This window comes from Amblyraja radiata, chromosome 10 (assembly GCF_010909765.2).
Source record: "Amblyraja radiata isolate CabotCenter1 chromosome 10, sAmbRad1.1.pri, whole genome shotgun sequence".
Taxonomy (NCBI): Eukaryota; Metazoa; Chordata; class Chondrichthyes; order Rajiformes; family Rajidae; genus Amblyraja; species Amblyraja radiata.
Genome location: NC_045965.1, coordinates 43,925,589 through 43,940,154, shown reverse-complemented (window position 1 = coordinate 43,940,154; position 14,566 = coordinate 43,925,589). Strand labels below are relative to the sequence as shown.

Sequence of the window (14,566 nt, the reverse complement as noted above, 5' to 3'; positions counted from 1 at the left end):
AAATGAGATTTGTATAGACGAGTAAAAAAGGTTGGTGTGGGCTGAAAGGCCTGCTTGCGTGCGAACAACTCTGATTGTTGGTATACTTGACGTACATTTTAACTTTGGGTGATGGACTAAACCGTACGATTTGATTAGTTCTCAGCTTGGCTTCAACGACTACGCAGCAGTCGCTCGGTGTTGATCTCAGTACCAGAGACCTGGGTTTGACTCTGATCTTGCATGATGCCTTATAATTATCCCAGTAATCGGATGGGCTTCACCTGGGTGCTGTAACTCCAGCTATCTGCCGAAGATCTGTTGGTCAGAATGGTTAATATAGTTTGGGTGTTTGCAGGAGATTTGGGGGGATGGGGATGTGAATTGATGGGGATGCAAGAAGAAAAATGTAATTTGTGCTTGAGGCCCAGTGGCACAGATGGTCAAAGGACCTGTTCCACACTTTAACACGAATTGTACCAGGATGAGAAATGACTGAACTGCATGCCACTTCTCACGGCTGTGATTATTCTCTCTTCCCCCCCCCCCCCCCCCCCAAAGCTTTTTGCCATGAACAATTTTGTTTTGTAATGTGATATCCTCCTAAGCAAAGGAAGGGAAAGGGAAAGACTTGATTATTCAGTTACTTTTATTGGAAAGTATATCCATGAAAGTACATTTGGGCTTGCCGTTGATTTTTTTCCTAGTCATTTTACCAGGCTCCATCAACTTAGATTGTGCAAGCAGAACTGGCATATAACTAAGAAAGGTTATCAGGATTTATGCATCTTCTGAAGAAAATTGAATACATTTTCATGATTTGTTTATTGTTGTCACATGTACTGTAATGTGGTGACAAACTTTGTACGCTTTCCGGTCAAGCTGTACTGTACACGAGCACAATCAAGTTAAACACAGGTATAGCGTGTAATACGAAGAAAAACACCAAAATGCTGACTCTTACAGCATTATAGCGCTACAGTAACAGTGCAGGGGCTGCAATGTGGAACTGAGTTTGTGAGTGCTATTCAGATGTCAGATTCAGCAGGGAAGAAGTTATTCCTCAATCTGGTGGTACAGCCTCTTATGTCTTCTCCTTGAAGAGGGGAGGAAAGGGAAAAACCACATAGTAAATGGTTCTTTATATGTAGATGAAGTTTATTTGGGGAGCTGGTTTGTTGGACTGGACTACATCTATAACTCTGCAATTTCCTGTGATCTTTGGCAGTTACTGCCAAACCAAGTTGCGGTCCAGATAGCATGCTTTCCACAGTGTATCTGTAGATTGGTAAGAGTCATTAGAGACATGCTGAATTTCCTGGTTATTTCTGAGGAAGTAGAGGCAATGGTGTACTTTCTTGGCCATGGCTTCATTGTGGTTGGTCCAGAACCCATTTGGTGATATTCATGCCAAGGAACTTGAAGCTCTCGACCATTTCCACGATGGCAATGTCGATGCTGATTGGAGCATGTACATCACCTTGTTTCTTGAAGTCAATAACTTCCTCCTTCGTCTTGCTGACATTGAGGGAGACGTTGTTATCTTGACTCCATATTACTAAGTACTCTATCTCCTTTGTGCACTGTTTTGTCATTGTTCAAGATCTGGCTCACCACAGTAGTGTCATCTGCAAACTTGTAAATGGAGTTGGAGCAGAATTTGCCTGCTCGGTTGTGAGTGTATAGGGGTTTTAGTAAGGAGCTGAGAATACATCCTTGCAGGGCATTCCGAATGAGTAGGAAGGGGTTAATGATGTCCATGAATGTTCCTGCCGTTTGTCCCAAGGACGTGGCCAGGGACTACTTTGGGGCCAGTAGTCTACTCTCCTTTTCAATGATTTAATGATACTTTATTGTCACATGTACCTCGGTACTGTGAAATGCTTTGTTTTGCACACAGCCCAGTAAAATCATACAGCAGACCTCACCTAGGCAGTACACGATAGTCGCCACGTTTCTGGCGTCGATAGTTACATGTTCATCGAACAGTTTATTATATAAAATAATATACTTAAAGAATGCAAAAAATCAAGGTGTTGGAGGAAAGCTGTCAACGTATACAGCAACAAATAGATTAGCAACAGAAATGGATGGAGAAATGGCAGATTATTGATCCGAATAAGGGAGCTGTTGCATTTTTGGAGATCAAATGTAAGGGGAAAACATACATATAATAGGATGAACCAAATTTGCGGCATGATGACGTATTGACACGGGGTGTTTTTACAAGTGTCGCAACGTTTTTGTCATCGCTGGATTTTGAAATGTTCAAAACCTTTGGCGACCCTGATATGACGCCGAGTTATAGATGTAGTCATCTTATTGAATGACAATACTAATTCCTTTCACAGCGTGTGGAGAGTCTGTGCCAGGGGTTAAAGATGCGGGGAGGGCAGGATGTTGAGAAGGAGGGGGATCGGAGATCATATCAGACTCACTCACCGCTGCTGCAGCGCTCCGGGCACGGACAGCAGAACTGGCCGCCACTTCCGGGGAGGGAAGCAGCTCGGGTGACTGCTAGTGGCCGCCGGGACTCGACAGCAGAACTGGCTGCCACTTCAGCGCCTTCTGCCAGCCTGCTCACCTCTGGCAGTACTCTCCGTCTGAACACCTCTCGCCTGCCGCTCGCAGGCTTCACTCATGTCAGTTGCTTCCCACAAATCCTTAAATTCCCACAGCCGAGTAACCTCAATTGGTCCCTTGAGCGCACTGTCGGAATTTAAGGATTTGCGGGAAGCCGGCCGGCGAGCGGCAAGAGAGGTGTTCAGACGGAGAACACTGGCAGAGGTGAGCGGAGACCAGCAGAAGGGCTGAAGTAGCAGCCAGTTCTGCTGTCTGGTCCTGGCGGCCGCTCGCAGTCACCCGAGCTGCTTCCTTCCTCAGAAGTGGCGGCCAGTTCTTCTGTCCGTGCCTGGAGCACTGCGGCAGCCACCCGAGCTAATTCACTCCCCGGCCACAATGCGGTGGCTCTGTGCCCGAGCGTCGCAAGTGGGTTACTGGCCTCGATCCCCTCCTTCACAACGCTGCTGCCCTCCCCCAAACTTTACCCCGGGCAAGACTCCAGAAACACTGTGAAATTAGCTTTTTCTCCCCCCACCCACCCCGGGAAATACAGTATTTAAAAACATAAAATACCAAGAAATGTACTTACCACGGTATAGGTACACGAACTCCATTCTTCTCTCTTTGCTTCCTAACACACCCTTCAGATAATGACAATCCATGTTTGAAAAACCCGCCAAGAAACTTGCGCTGCGCATGCGCAGTAGGCTGCTGCGCATGCGCAGTACAGCAAAGGCAGAATTTCAGCTGCCTTCAACTCCCCTTGAAATTGACGGCTTCAGGCACAGACCTTCCCGTGTTACAAGTGCTGCGGTTGAAAGGCACGGAGAATTATGCCTACCTAAGAGATCGATCTCTTAGATAGGCATAATTCTCCCATGCCTTTACTATTTATATTTAATGATTACCACATCATAATTTTAGTCAGGGTAGGCAGTGCCTAACATGCCTACCCTGACGGCACGTGCCTGGTTATAACATTGAATCTGCTGTTTGGATAAATCAAGTTTTCCCTAATGTTTTGTTTGACTGATCTTATTCTTTTCATCTTCAGATTCACCATTTTTGTTGTTTGTTAGGGCAGCTGTTCGTTTGTACTGTAACACTCAAGCACTGGGGAGCCAGCCAAGCAGGATCTGGCTTTAGATCTGAATTCTAACTTGTACCAGGAGAACTGTTTTAAATGTGGTTAATGAGATGTTACCGCTCCAAGATAGGGCACAAGCATGATATGTTATCTGGTGTCACAAAATCAATGTGTGGGTTGATTTAATTAAAAAATTTAATTATGCCCCTCATCCCCACCTTGATTGGAACTCCCACCTGATGTGTTTTTTAATATCAACTAGACCAAGTGCTGACCCGTTGGACCCCATCCCCAATGCCATATTCCACCACTCACCCACAGCCCCCAACTGCGCAGCAGCGGCTGACGTTTTTAAAGTTTAAAAATGGCAATAACGTAAAAAATGTTCCTGATCCGTGCTGACCCGTTCCCTCCCTCTCCTTTTCCCTACCCTCAGTCACTCCCTCCCTCCATAATCCCTCTCCCCTCCCTACCCCTCCTCGTCCTCCATCCCCCACTCCTCACCTCCCCTTCCCACTCTCCCTCACCTCCCCCACTGCCCTCCTCCCTCACTATCCCCCGCTCCCTACCTCCCCCACTCCCCCCTCCTATCCATCTATCTCCTCCCTCTTCACTTTCCCCACTTTCCCTTCCCTCTCCCTCCCTTCTCCATTAATCTCTCTCTTTCCCCCCCCCCCCCCCCCTCACCTCCCTAGGATCTCAATGTAAACCACCGCCAACCCCGTTTCCTCCACCACGTCAGCAATGAAGTTGTACTTGAGGCGGGAGCTGTGGGGACGGACAGACAGGCTGAGCAGCATGGGAGAGGCCAAGGCTGCGGCCTAGTCCTTGCCCTGGGTCCCGCTCCTCTCTCTTCCCATAGTCCTGGAGCAGCAGTGCCGCCGCTCCCAGGCACCAGGTCCCAGGCGCGGCCTCTCCCCACCCCGTGAGTACCGCTCCTCTCCCTCCCTGCGGGCCCAGAGCAGCAGCGCCTCCGCGCCCAGGCCCCCGGCACGGCCTCTCCCCGTCCCCGGACACACCGCAGAGCGGATACCGGGCCCACTGCACACGCGCGGGGCTGACGGGCCTCCCCCAACTGCGCGGGCATGGCTGGTTAGTGGGGGCGCTGTTTCAAGTTAATTTAAGTTTTTAATGTCAATAACGTAAAATATAACATCAATCTGAATGAAACTTGTTTTGTTTACATCACATGACAATGGTGAGTAAGGTGGGCCAAAAATTGTAGTGCTATTGTGTATCGTTTTGGCTGTATTTCGGAATCTCACACACAAACAAGATAAGTTTTAGTTATATATAATAAATATATAATATAATAAAATAAAATAATATAATAATAATATATGAAATATAAAGTGTGTATACAATACACACATGCACAATCTATTATATTAAAAAAAATTTTAAATAATATTTTATATTATACCAAGTGTTGGGTCCATGTCACACGGGAGGTCTGGTCCCCCAACGCAATATTTGACCACTCGCCCATATCCCCCACGGGTGGCCTGCTCCCCCAATGTAACCCTAACCCAACACAATATTCCACCACTCACCCGTTCCCCCAATGCAACCTGTTCACCCAACACAATATTCCACCACTCGGCCGTAGCCCCCAACTGTGCAGGCTGGCTCATTTCCCCTTATTCACCCTCCCTCATTGTAAACTTTAAAAAAATGTAATCGGACCTGCTATGGTTTGCAGGACTCGGTGTCCTGGAATAGTCACATTGTAGCCTGCAGGGCTACAATCCCATTGTGATGTCATAGCTGCAAGTGCCAGTGCAAAATTGTTCTCAAATTGGGGTTTTGTAATTTTAAAGTGTCAATGACTTGTAAAATATAACATCAGTCTGAACGAAACTTGAGACACCACACCGCAGGACAATTGTGAGTAAGGTGGTGCAAATATTGTAGTGCTATCGTTTACCATTTTGGCATAGTTACGGGATCACATGGGCATGCCGACAGGCCCACACGTAGAAACAAACAAGATGAGAGTTTTAGATAGATAGATGTCTGTTTGTGGTTGGGCTTCAATATGGATTGCGAGGAGAGGCCTTAAAGTTGTGTAGTTTACAGGCAGCTGGATACTCTATCCCATGATATACTTACAGTGGACACACCAAGAGGAGCAGATTATGTCCATTCTAACAATGTTACGTTGGTCAGTTAAAGTTTTATTTGATATTTATCAGGGTTGCACATTCTTAAATTAGAACTACTTTAAAAATAAGCTGACAGGACAGTTTTTGGCACAAAGTGCTTGAGTACTTAGCGGGTCAGACCCTTCTTCAGACTCCTGACCTGAAACATCACCCATCGTTTTTCTCCAGAGATGCTGCCTGATGCTCTGAGTTACTCTAACACTTTGTGTCTTTCTTCGGTATATACCAGCATCTGCAGTTCTACACAAGATTTGGTAGTTTTGCTGCTATCTGGTTATTTTATGCAAATCAGATTAGCCCTTGGGGACCTTGTGGTACTAGCAAAGATAGCGTATTTAAATTAAAATAGTCGTTAACCTGTAAATGTTGTTGGTTGTAATGTTTTTATTTTATGTCCATTTATAGGTGCTGAAGAGAAAGGACAGGCAATAAAAAGGTGCAGCCCTCTGGCAATTCCGACTGATAACATACCACCTAAATCACCTCGGCCACGTCGTAATATATGGCTTTCTCGTAGTCAGTCTGACTTCTTTACCCGAAAGGTCAGCCGGAAGATTAATGTCCAAGATCCGTACTACACTCCTACCAAGGGAACTGCACACAAAATTAACCCATTCATTGCAAGGGAGGACTTGAAAGGTGGAAAAATAAAATTTGTGGACACACCAAGTAAATCGGTAATATCACTAACGTTCGATCTGCCTTCACCAGATTCTGTTGACTATTCATTCACTTCAATGTCCCAAGTCAAGCAGAACTTTTTTGGCGATTTTCAAGAAACTCTTCTCTGTGAGCGACGGTATCGATCCCTTCCAGGTTCACCTGATTTGCCAACAAAAGAATGTCACAGTTTTGGGCCCTTTTCATTAACGTTGGGGAAGTGTGACCCATTGCAGGTTGGAACTGATGTAAGGCAGAAAGGGTCAAACAGCTCCAAATATTCTGCATCGGAAATTCCACCATTTAAACGTAAACTTCAAACTCAGCAATCTTTAGCATCAGAACAGCATGATGCTGTGGACTGTTCAGGGATCGAGAATGTACCAGGTGTAAATGACCTATGCACGGTTAGCAGAACACAATTAATAACCTTAAAAACCAATGAAAGCTTGACTCTTCATGTTCCGGAGAGTCTCGATTGTAATCGTACAGCAGGAGGTGATGAGCCAAATTTAAATGGTACCTCGTACAGCAACTGGAATCGCTCAACTTCTGGTGAAGAAATGGAGGAGCAAGAAATGCAGAGAGACATGTCAAAATTAGCAATACCAGAATCCAAATCATCTTTTAGTGTCAGTATTGCACTGGAGCGAGATGAAATGGACCCTGGTAACTGTGCTGTCTATGCAGCTGAAGCATCCGATAGGGAAGGGCATTCATCTGTGGTGCTGGCTCCATGCATGGCTTCAAATCCATGTCACCTCCAGTCAAAATGCGATATTTGAAGGCACATTTATGAATATTGTACAGAGGTTTCATAACAGTACTTTTTTGCTTAATTAAAAAAATCCAGTTTTTATTTTGGTATGAAGGATGTGAAAGTCTAGAATTCCAAAGCAATTTTCAAATGTGGATGCTGGTACTATGGATGTTAGTCTATTCTGAGCAATCATTTGATATTTGGTGGTTGGCCAGTAATATAAATTGTTATAATTTATTCAGGTAAACCTTTTCCATCTTGTTATTTCAAACATTTTATGGAAATAGCATCATAAACCAGCTGTAGGTATCTTCTACTAAATATGATCTGTGCACAAGCCATATATACCCCAGCACCATTCAGTATTTATGGGCTCGAAAAATGTTTTGTACAGATCAGCTGACTTTTTTTCAACCTGAAAGCAAATAAAACATTTTAGTTTTTTCTCTTGTGGACTTAAATAGTCATGCTGGCTTCCTTTTTGAATTTGAATTTGTGCTAAATTGAGATTCTTTTTTCTAAAAATTATACTTTTATTTTAAGTATTATTTAAAACCATTTAATCATATTTTCATGTTGCATCCAAGCCTGCCTTAGATAAAATTACTGTTGCATTTAAGAATAGCCTGCAAATCCAAAGATACCAGTGTGTGTATATATATATATACTAAACCACATTGTGTCAATGCGATCTTCTGTCCACACACGGGATATAGTTTTTGATTACATTTGTTTTATTTTAAATGACAAAGTGGACCACAAATGTTTCTTCTTACGAGAAAAGCACTTCATCACTTTCTTTTCTATAGCTTGAAAGATGCTACTACTGTATATTTTGTATTTCAACCTGGACTACTGTAACTAGAGTTGGATGTATTGCCGCAAGGTGCCATGTACATAATTGTTTATGATGGGTCAATTCACAGAATTAGTGCAAACATTTTTTTAATTTGCAAAAAAAACCAAGGTGTGTTTATCTTTTACTGTGCAATCAATTCCATTGTAATGAGATTTTATTTGAATTGGTTTTCTTCCCTTGATCTCTTCCAAAAATGTGAACCCCTCTTGCCTATTGCTTTGTAAATGGCCGCTGTGCCATGGTTCAAAAGTGATTTGTTTCCTGCTTCCCTCATTTTACCCCGTGCATACGACCCTGCCCAGATGCTTGCTACTCTACCCTGTGGAGTATCCTTTTTATTTAATCAATTAGATTTTAATAATGGATGTGAATTACGGAACAATTTTATTGTTACATTTTTGTTTAACCAAGGTCTGGATTTAACGTAGATTTGAAATCTTCATGAAGATAAATTAGACCATACAGTTTGCACCTTTGATGGTAAGGTTACCTGGGATTATTGTAACCCATGGTTCAAATTTATTCCAGATTTTCCGACAGCTATGCATTTTGTGTACAAATCTGACATTTTCTACCCCAATCAGTTTTGATATATTGAACAGATGGGAAATGTATTGCCAAGTGTTCAGACCCATGAAATTAAATTCATTAAGCATTGCTTCTTTTTTTTTTTTTTAAATAGCATTATTTTAGTAGTTTTATTTGTGTACAATTATTTTGTGACTTGACCAGTTTTCTTCTTGAATAACATCCGAAGAAACAATCCAGTGCTAATCTGTTTACACTTCTGTTTTCTTAAAGATCTTTAGTTTTTAAACAAAGTTCATTCTTAAAATTCACATGTTATTCAGACTACTTGAAGGGCATGGATTGTTAAATCTTGTACAATTTACTTTCTAACCCTTTTAAAAATTTGTTATGGTCATTTTCTATTTTTCTTCTGCACTGGAGGTTTGCAAGACAAATGCACAATTCAATGCTATGGTGAAAATGGTTCATAATATTCATTTAGTTGTGGTATTGAAGCATGACCAAGTAATCTAATACCAGAATGAAAAGGTAATTCTCTGCTTCTGTTCAATTGACCATGTTTCTTACTCAAAGATAATTATAGAAGTTGCACTATGTTATTCCTTCTGACTTTATAATTGCAGCCTTGTGTGAGGGTGAAATGCTGCATGTTGCAGCATAGATTATCTTTTACTTTAATGAGCTTTACTTCTAGGATACAGCTACATTTGCCATGCACCATCTTTCAATTGGATTAGGGTTACCACAACATCTTAAGCGAGAACCAATGCAACTTTGTACTTTTAACTGTTTGTCTCTTAAAATGCCTTTCTTTTGGCTTTATTATTGGCTAAAATTGTGTTAATTGTTCCCAAATAGAATGTTAAACAGTGTGGAAACAAACTAGTGGATTACTGATATCAGGTGGACATAAATACTATATACTGATTTATAACTACTTCCAAATCTATCATTAAACTAAAAAATGAAAGAATTGTTGCACAACAAAGGCACGGGAACGGTTTATATGAGAATGTAAAATGTGAGGGATGATGGAGATTTAAAAATTCTAGAAAGTCTCAGCATTTCAGGTTGCATCTTTGGAAAGAGATAGTAGATCCTCGTAGGTGCTAAATGTTCTATTGATTTCTCTTATTTGTTTTTCTGCATCTTCAGCTTAATATTTTTTTCCATTTACTGGTGACGGCAGGGTCTCATTGCTTCTGTACCATTTTTCTGTTAGTACTTGAACCAGACTACACTCATTGCAAGGCAAACAAACAGCTGTCACTTGAAAGATTATTATAGACTTAAATTCAGAATAATATTTATTTACTTGTATTCCATTGCTACTTCTACCTAAGGGTGCCTTGACGTCATGTATGTTATTAACTCATACTTAAAACATTCTGATTCCTCCTTGCCCTTTTTGACTCCCGATCCATCAAGTTTTGTACAAGCCTCAACCTATTTGAGAACCTGCCTGTGATCTGCTGGGTTACCATTCTTCTTGATAAAAAATGAAGGTGATTGTTTAACAAAAATGGGACCATCCAAATGTCTTGGTTTTCTGTAATGTCCAGAATATGCGCAAGACTCCATTTATATATTTTGAATTGATTCTTGAAGATTTGTAGAAGTGTCTCAACTTGATGCATACTGTGGTTGAAGTGTACAATGTAAATGCGCAAACATGTATGACATGCTGTAGTTACATACATGCACTTGTGTTTTTCCCAAGGTTTTGCACCACTTAAAATTGCTGGAACTTAGATACTGGAAAAATGACACATTTTTGATCAAAATGAAACTACACAGGCAATTGAGTAGTGCATTAAATTCCTAATTTGTACCTAAATGTAAAATTTTGCACAGCTTTCCATTTCTGAATTGAGAATTCTTGCTATTTTGCATTCCAGAAATGGAACCAGGTATGAAAGGGCAGAAACTAAGTGAGATTGAATTTTAAATCTGACTCTGGTTTTCTTTAATCAATGTATAAATAGCTATTTAGTACTGCTGTACTATTAGGAAAGGTGCCAGTTATCAAAAACAAGGAAGGTCTATCACACAGCTATAGTGTGTAACTGAACAAAAACATTTAATTTAAGGAATATTTAGCTGAACACCGTCCAAGATCTGATTATTTTCTCATGTAATATTATAGTTTTAAAATGTTCAATATAATAACCGCAAATAATTTTATTGAGCTGAAAGCCTGGCCTTTAATACCCTGGGTAAAATTGCATGTAACAAATGTAACTCAAATTATCTTCAAATTTCTGGCTGCAAGATAATTTCTCAGTATCGCTAAAGAGAAAACTGAATGTCCTAACATCTAATACTGACATTGTATTCTGTAGCTGAAGGAAAATCTGAGTTGTCCCTGAACAAAATTATGTAAAATTGTCGTAGAAAAGGCACTACCTACACAAATTGCCCTACCTTTTCTCTGTAGATTTCAGATCTTTTCATTTGAAGGATTAATCCAAACTTCATTTCCAAACTTGGAGGGATATGCTGAAGCTTGCACAATGGCTTTTGACAAGGTGCAGATTAATTTTTTAGGCATCTCCACTTAACTATTTACTACTGAGTTATTTTCATAATTATGCTTGTGCTGTCTGTACATGGATTCTTAAAGTATATACAAATATATACCTGTACTTGGGACCCTCTGTGTAACAATAAAAATCCATATAGGATATTTGTAATATACTGTGAAGCCATCCCTTCTCTCTGCAATATGAAGGGGGACTTCCACCTGGAATCCACCACATCGCTGTGGGCCATGCATGCAGTTTCAGATGGTGTGCGAGTTCAGAGATGAATTGCACAAATCACTATTGGGGATGGTGTAAAGACACAGGATCTTTGAGAAATGTGATGGCCCAATTGAAAAATGATTATGAGTTTGATCTGTGCTCAGAAAAGGCTATTAAATTGTTTTCTTTACAATTTCGCCAGTTTTCAATGTAATGAATACTTAACGGTGATCTATCTTGAAGTTCCTGTGAAATGTGCATTTTCAGTGAGTGGAGAGATCTTTTCTCAGCAGCTTTATCCACTTCAAATTCATCACTGAAGTCCATCTGTCTTTTAAATTAGTAACACATTGATTTGAAAATCGCTTATTGCTATAACAGTGTAAATGAGTACTTTGGATTGTGGCTACTGATTGTATGAAGTGTAATTTACTTTCACGTAGCAGGATTTTTGCTTTTCTTGCATTTCTTTGTGGAGTACTTATTGAGGCCAAATGATTCCCTGGTGTGTGAATTTATCAACTAAATGTACAACATGCATTAGACATTTTTGGAAAGGCATTAATTTGTCAAATTGTTTGGCAAGATGGGAAGAAAATTTACCAATAAAATGTAAGCATTTCAAAACCTAAGTTTGTCTAGACATAATTGTCAAGGTTTAGAATAGTATTGTTACTTGAACCCCAATTAAAATTATGTATGAGTTTGATTATCAGTTGATCTTCTATTAAATCATTTTCATGTGATTCATTTATTTGCAAATCATTAAGTGCATAAAATAGATAATTATACTCTGAAGTTTGCAGTTGAAAGTTAATTTGCTTTCTTCGGTTCATTTCTCTTTTACATATAATTTTCAGAATGGGCAAATTAATGTATTGGCACTTGCTGTTCTTCACATTTTCATCATTTGAACGGTTTCTGGCTGAACATTTGTGTAACATTAATCAGGAATTTTAAGGGGAACTCCTCCCTCCACATGGCCATTTAAAGCACATCAAATAAAACTATTCCGTTAAATTTATAACGTCGGTTTCATCTGCATATTTAAGACAAACTAAGTTTTTGCAGAAGAATGGTGAACAGACCCTGGGCACTAATTATTTTTTGAAAAAGCATGAAAATGGAAACTACTGCTTTAAACCCCCCCCCCCCCCCCCCCACACACACACACACACACACAAATATGGAAATGCTATTTTTCAGCGTGCAAGGCAGCCATTCATGGATACTCAACACTTTTAGTTAAATTTATGGAGACTTTAATTTTAAAAAATAATTTGGTGCTAGGCTCTGCGGTAATTGGCGACTGATTACTTTTTTTTTTTTTTTTTTTTTTTTACAATTTACAGCACGGAAACAGGCCATCTCGACCCTTCTAGTCCGTGCCGAACACGTATTCTCCCCTAGTCCCATATACCTGCGCTCAGACCATAATCCTCCATTCCTTTCCCGTCCATATAACTATCCAATTTATTTTTAAATGATAAAAACGAACCTGCCTCCACCACCTTCACTGGAAGCTCTTCCACACAGCTACCACTCTCTGAGTAAAGAAGTTCCCCCTCATGTTACCCCTAAACTTCTGTCCCTTAATTCTCAAGTCATGTCCCCTTGTTTGAATCTTCCCTACTCTCAGTGGGAAAAGCTTATCCACGTCAACTCTGTCTATCCCTCTCATCATTTTAAAGACCTCTATCAAGTCCCCCCTTAACCTTCTGCGCTCCAAAGAATAAAGCCCTAACTTGTTCAACCTTTCTCTGTAACTTAGTTGCTGAAACCCAGGCAACATTCTAGTAAATCTCCTCTGTACTCTCTCTATTTTGTTAACATCCTTCCTATAATTAGGCGACCAAAATTGTACCCCATACTCCAGAATTGGCCTCACCAATGCCTTGTACAATTTTAACATTACATCCCAACTTCTATACTCAATGCTCTGATTTATAAAGATTTTTGCTGATCATTGGTATCATTTTGGTATCGGTGAAGTAGGTATTCATTCCACCAAGGTTATTTGGAGTCGAGTTTCCATCTGCTATCATTTTTCTTTGGAAAAAGTGGGAACTAATTGCATGTTTGCATTAAAAATCAACGTGGCAGCAAAAAATGTAACATTCTTGTAAGGGCATTTGGAAAATGTGAGAAATTACTGAATTGTAACAGTACCAAATGTAAACAAATTATCTTTTCTAGAAGCAAATCCTCAAAGCTTGCCGATCTTTGCGAGCAAGCTTTGTTTTTATTGATAGGCAATTGAAGCCTGCTTGAGACTTGGAAATTATTTTTGTAATGATTATGGAGAAATCCTTGAATTTTAATTGTTTGGTACATTTACCACTGCAGATGATCTGGTTGTATAGTGTAATCTACAATTTGTAATTTTCTAGGAATCTCATTGTAAAAAGTCGAACAAATTTGCTTATGCACATTCAGACGTTCACTTGGTCATGCATGTTTTATTGTGAAAAATGGAACCTGCAAACAATGGATTATTAACAAGATGCTATGTAAATCCAATTTACAAGTATGGGCACTGAAGAGATGTTAAACCTGAATTTCATTTAAAAAATCAATCTGGAATTGAAACTTGATCAATGATTTAAAATTTTACTGTTCTGCTCCTTTGTTGCAACACTGAATAATGACAAATGATTGGAGAAAATTTGCAGTTGCAAAGAGTAACTTGAATGATAAAGTCTTGCAGTGACTTTGTTAAACGGAACTGTTCCTTTCCAATTTAATAGGAAAGCCGAAAATTCAGAAATGAACACTAATTACCTAGCAATTGTAAACTACCATGTTCTGAGAAATGTGTGCTACATTGGGGAAGTCACTGAATAGGATGTGTTTTGTGATAGCATCATGAAAGTGCTGTTTTAATGTCTACTATAGAGCATTAGTTAAATTTAAAATGCCATCTATCTTGTTTAATTGCATCTCAACTATACTTGTATCATGTATTTTCTGCGGATTTAGAAGTATGTAATGCTATCATTACAATAATGATTTGCTCATTCAAGCGTGATATATTTCAATTATAACATGTTCATTTTAACAGGTGATATTAGACACTTAAATGACTAGATCATTTGCACTTGTAATGAAGCCCTTACATTGTGTCACTACATTTTTATGCAAAATTCCTTTTTGCAACAGGAAGAAAATGTTTATGTAGATCTATTTTCTTATTTATGAAGGAGTTTGATATGTCTTAAA

The 14,566-nt window shown here is 39.9% G+C and overlaps 1 protein-coding gene across 2 annotated transcripts in view; it reads left to right on the top strand.

The window, feature by feature from the left end:
• The window catches only part of tesk2 (testis associated actin remodelling kinase 2), a 58,982-nt gene extending 47,439 nt beyond the window's left edge, over positions 1-11,543 (top strand). For both annotated transcript variants that reach the window (XM_033028697.1, XM_033028696.1), the window contains exon 11: positions 6,199-11,543. In XM_033028697.1, the coding sequence (XP_032884588.1) occupies positions 6,199-7,238 (1,040 nt within the window). In that variant the 3' untranslated portion in view covers positions 7,239-11,543. The remainder of the gene's footprint in view (positions 1-6,198) is intronic.
• The last annotated feature ends 3,023 nt before the right edge of the window (positions 11,544-14,566 follow it).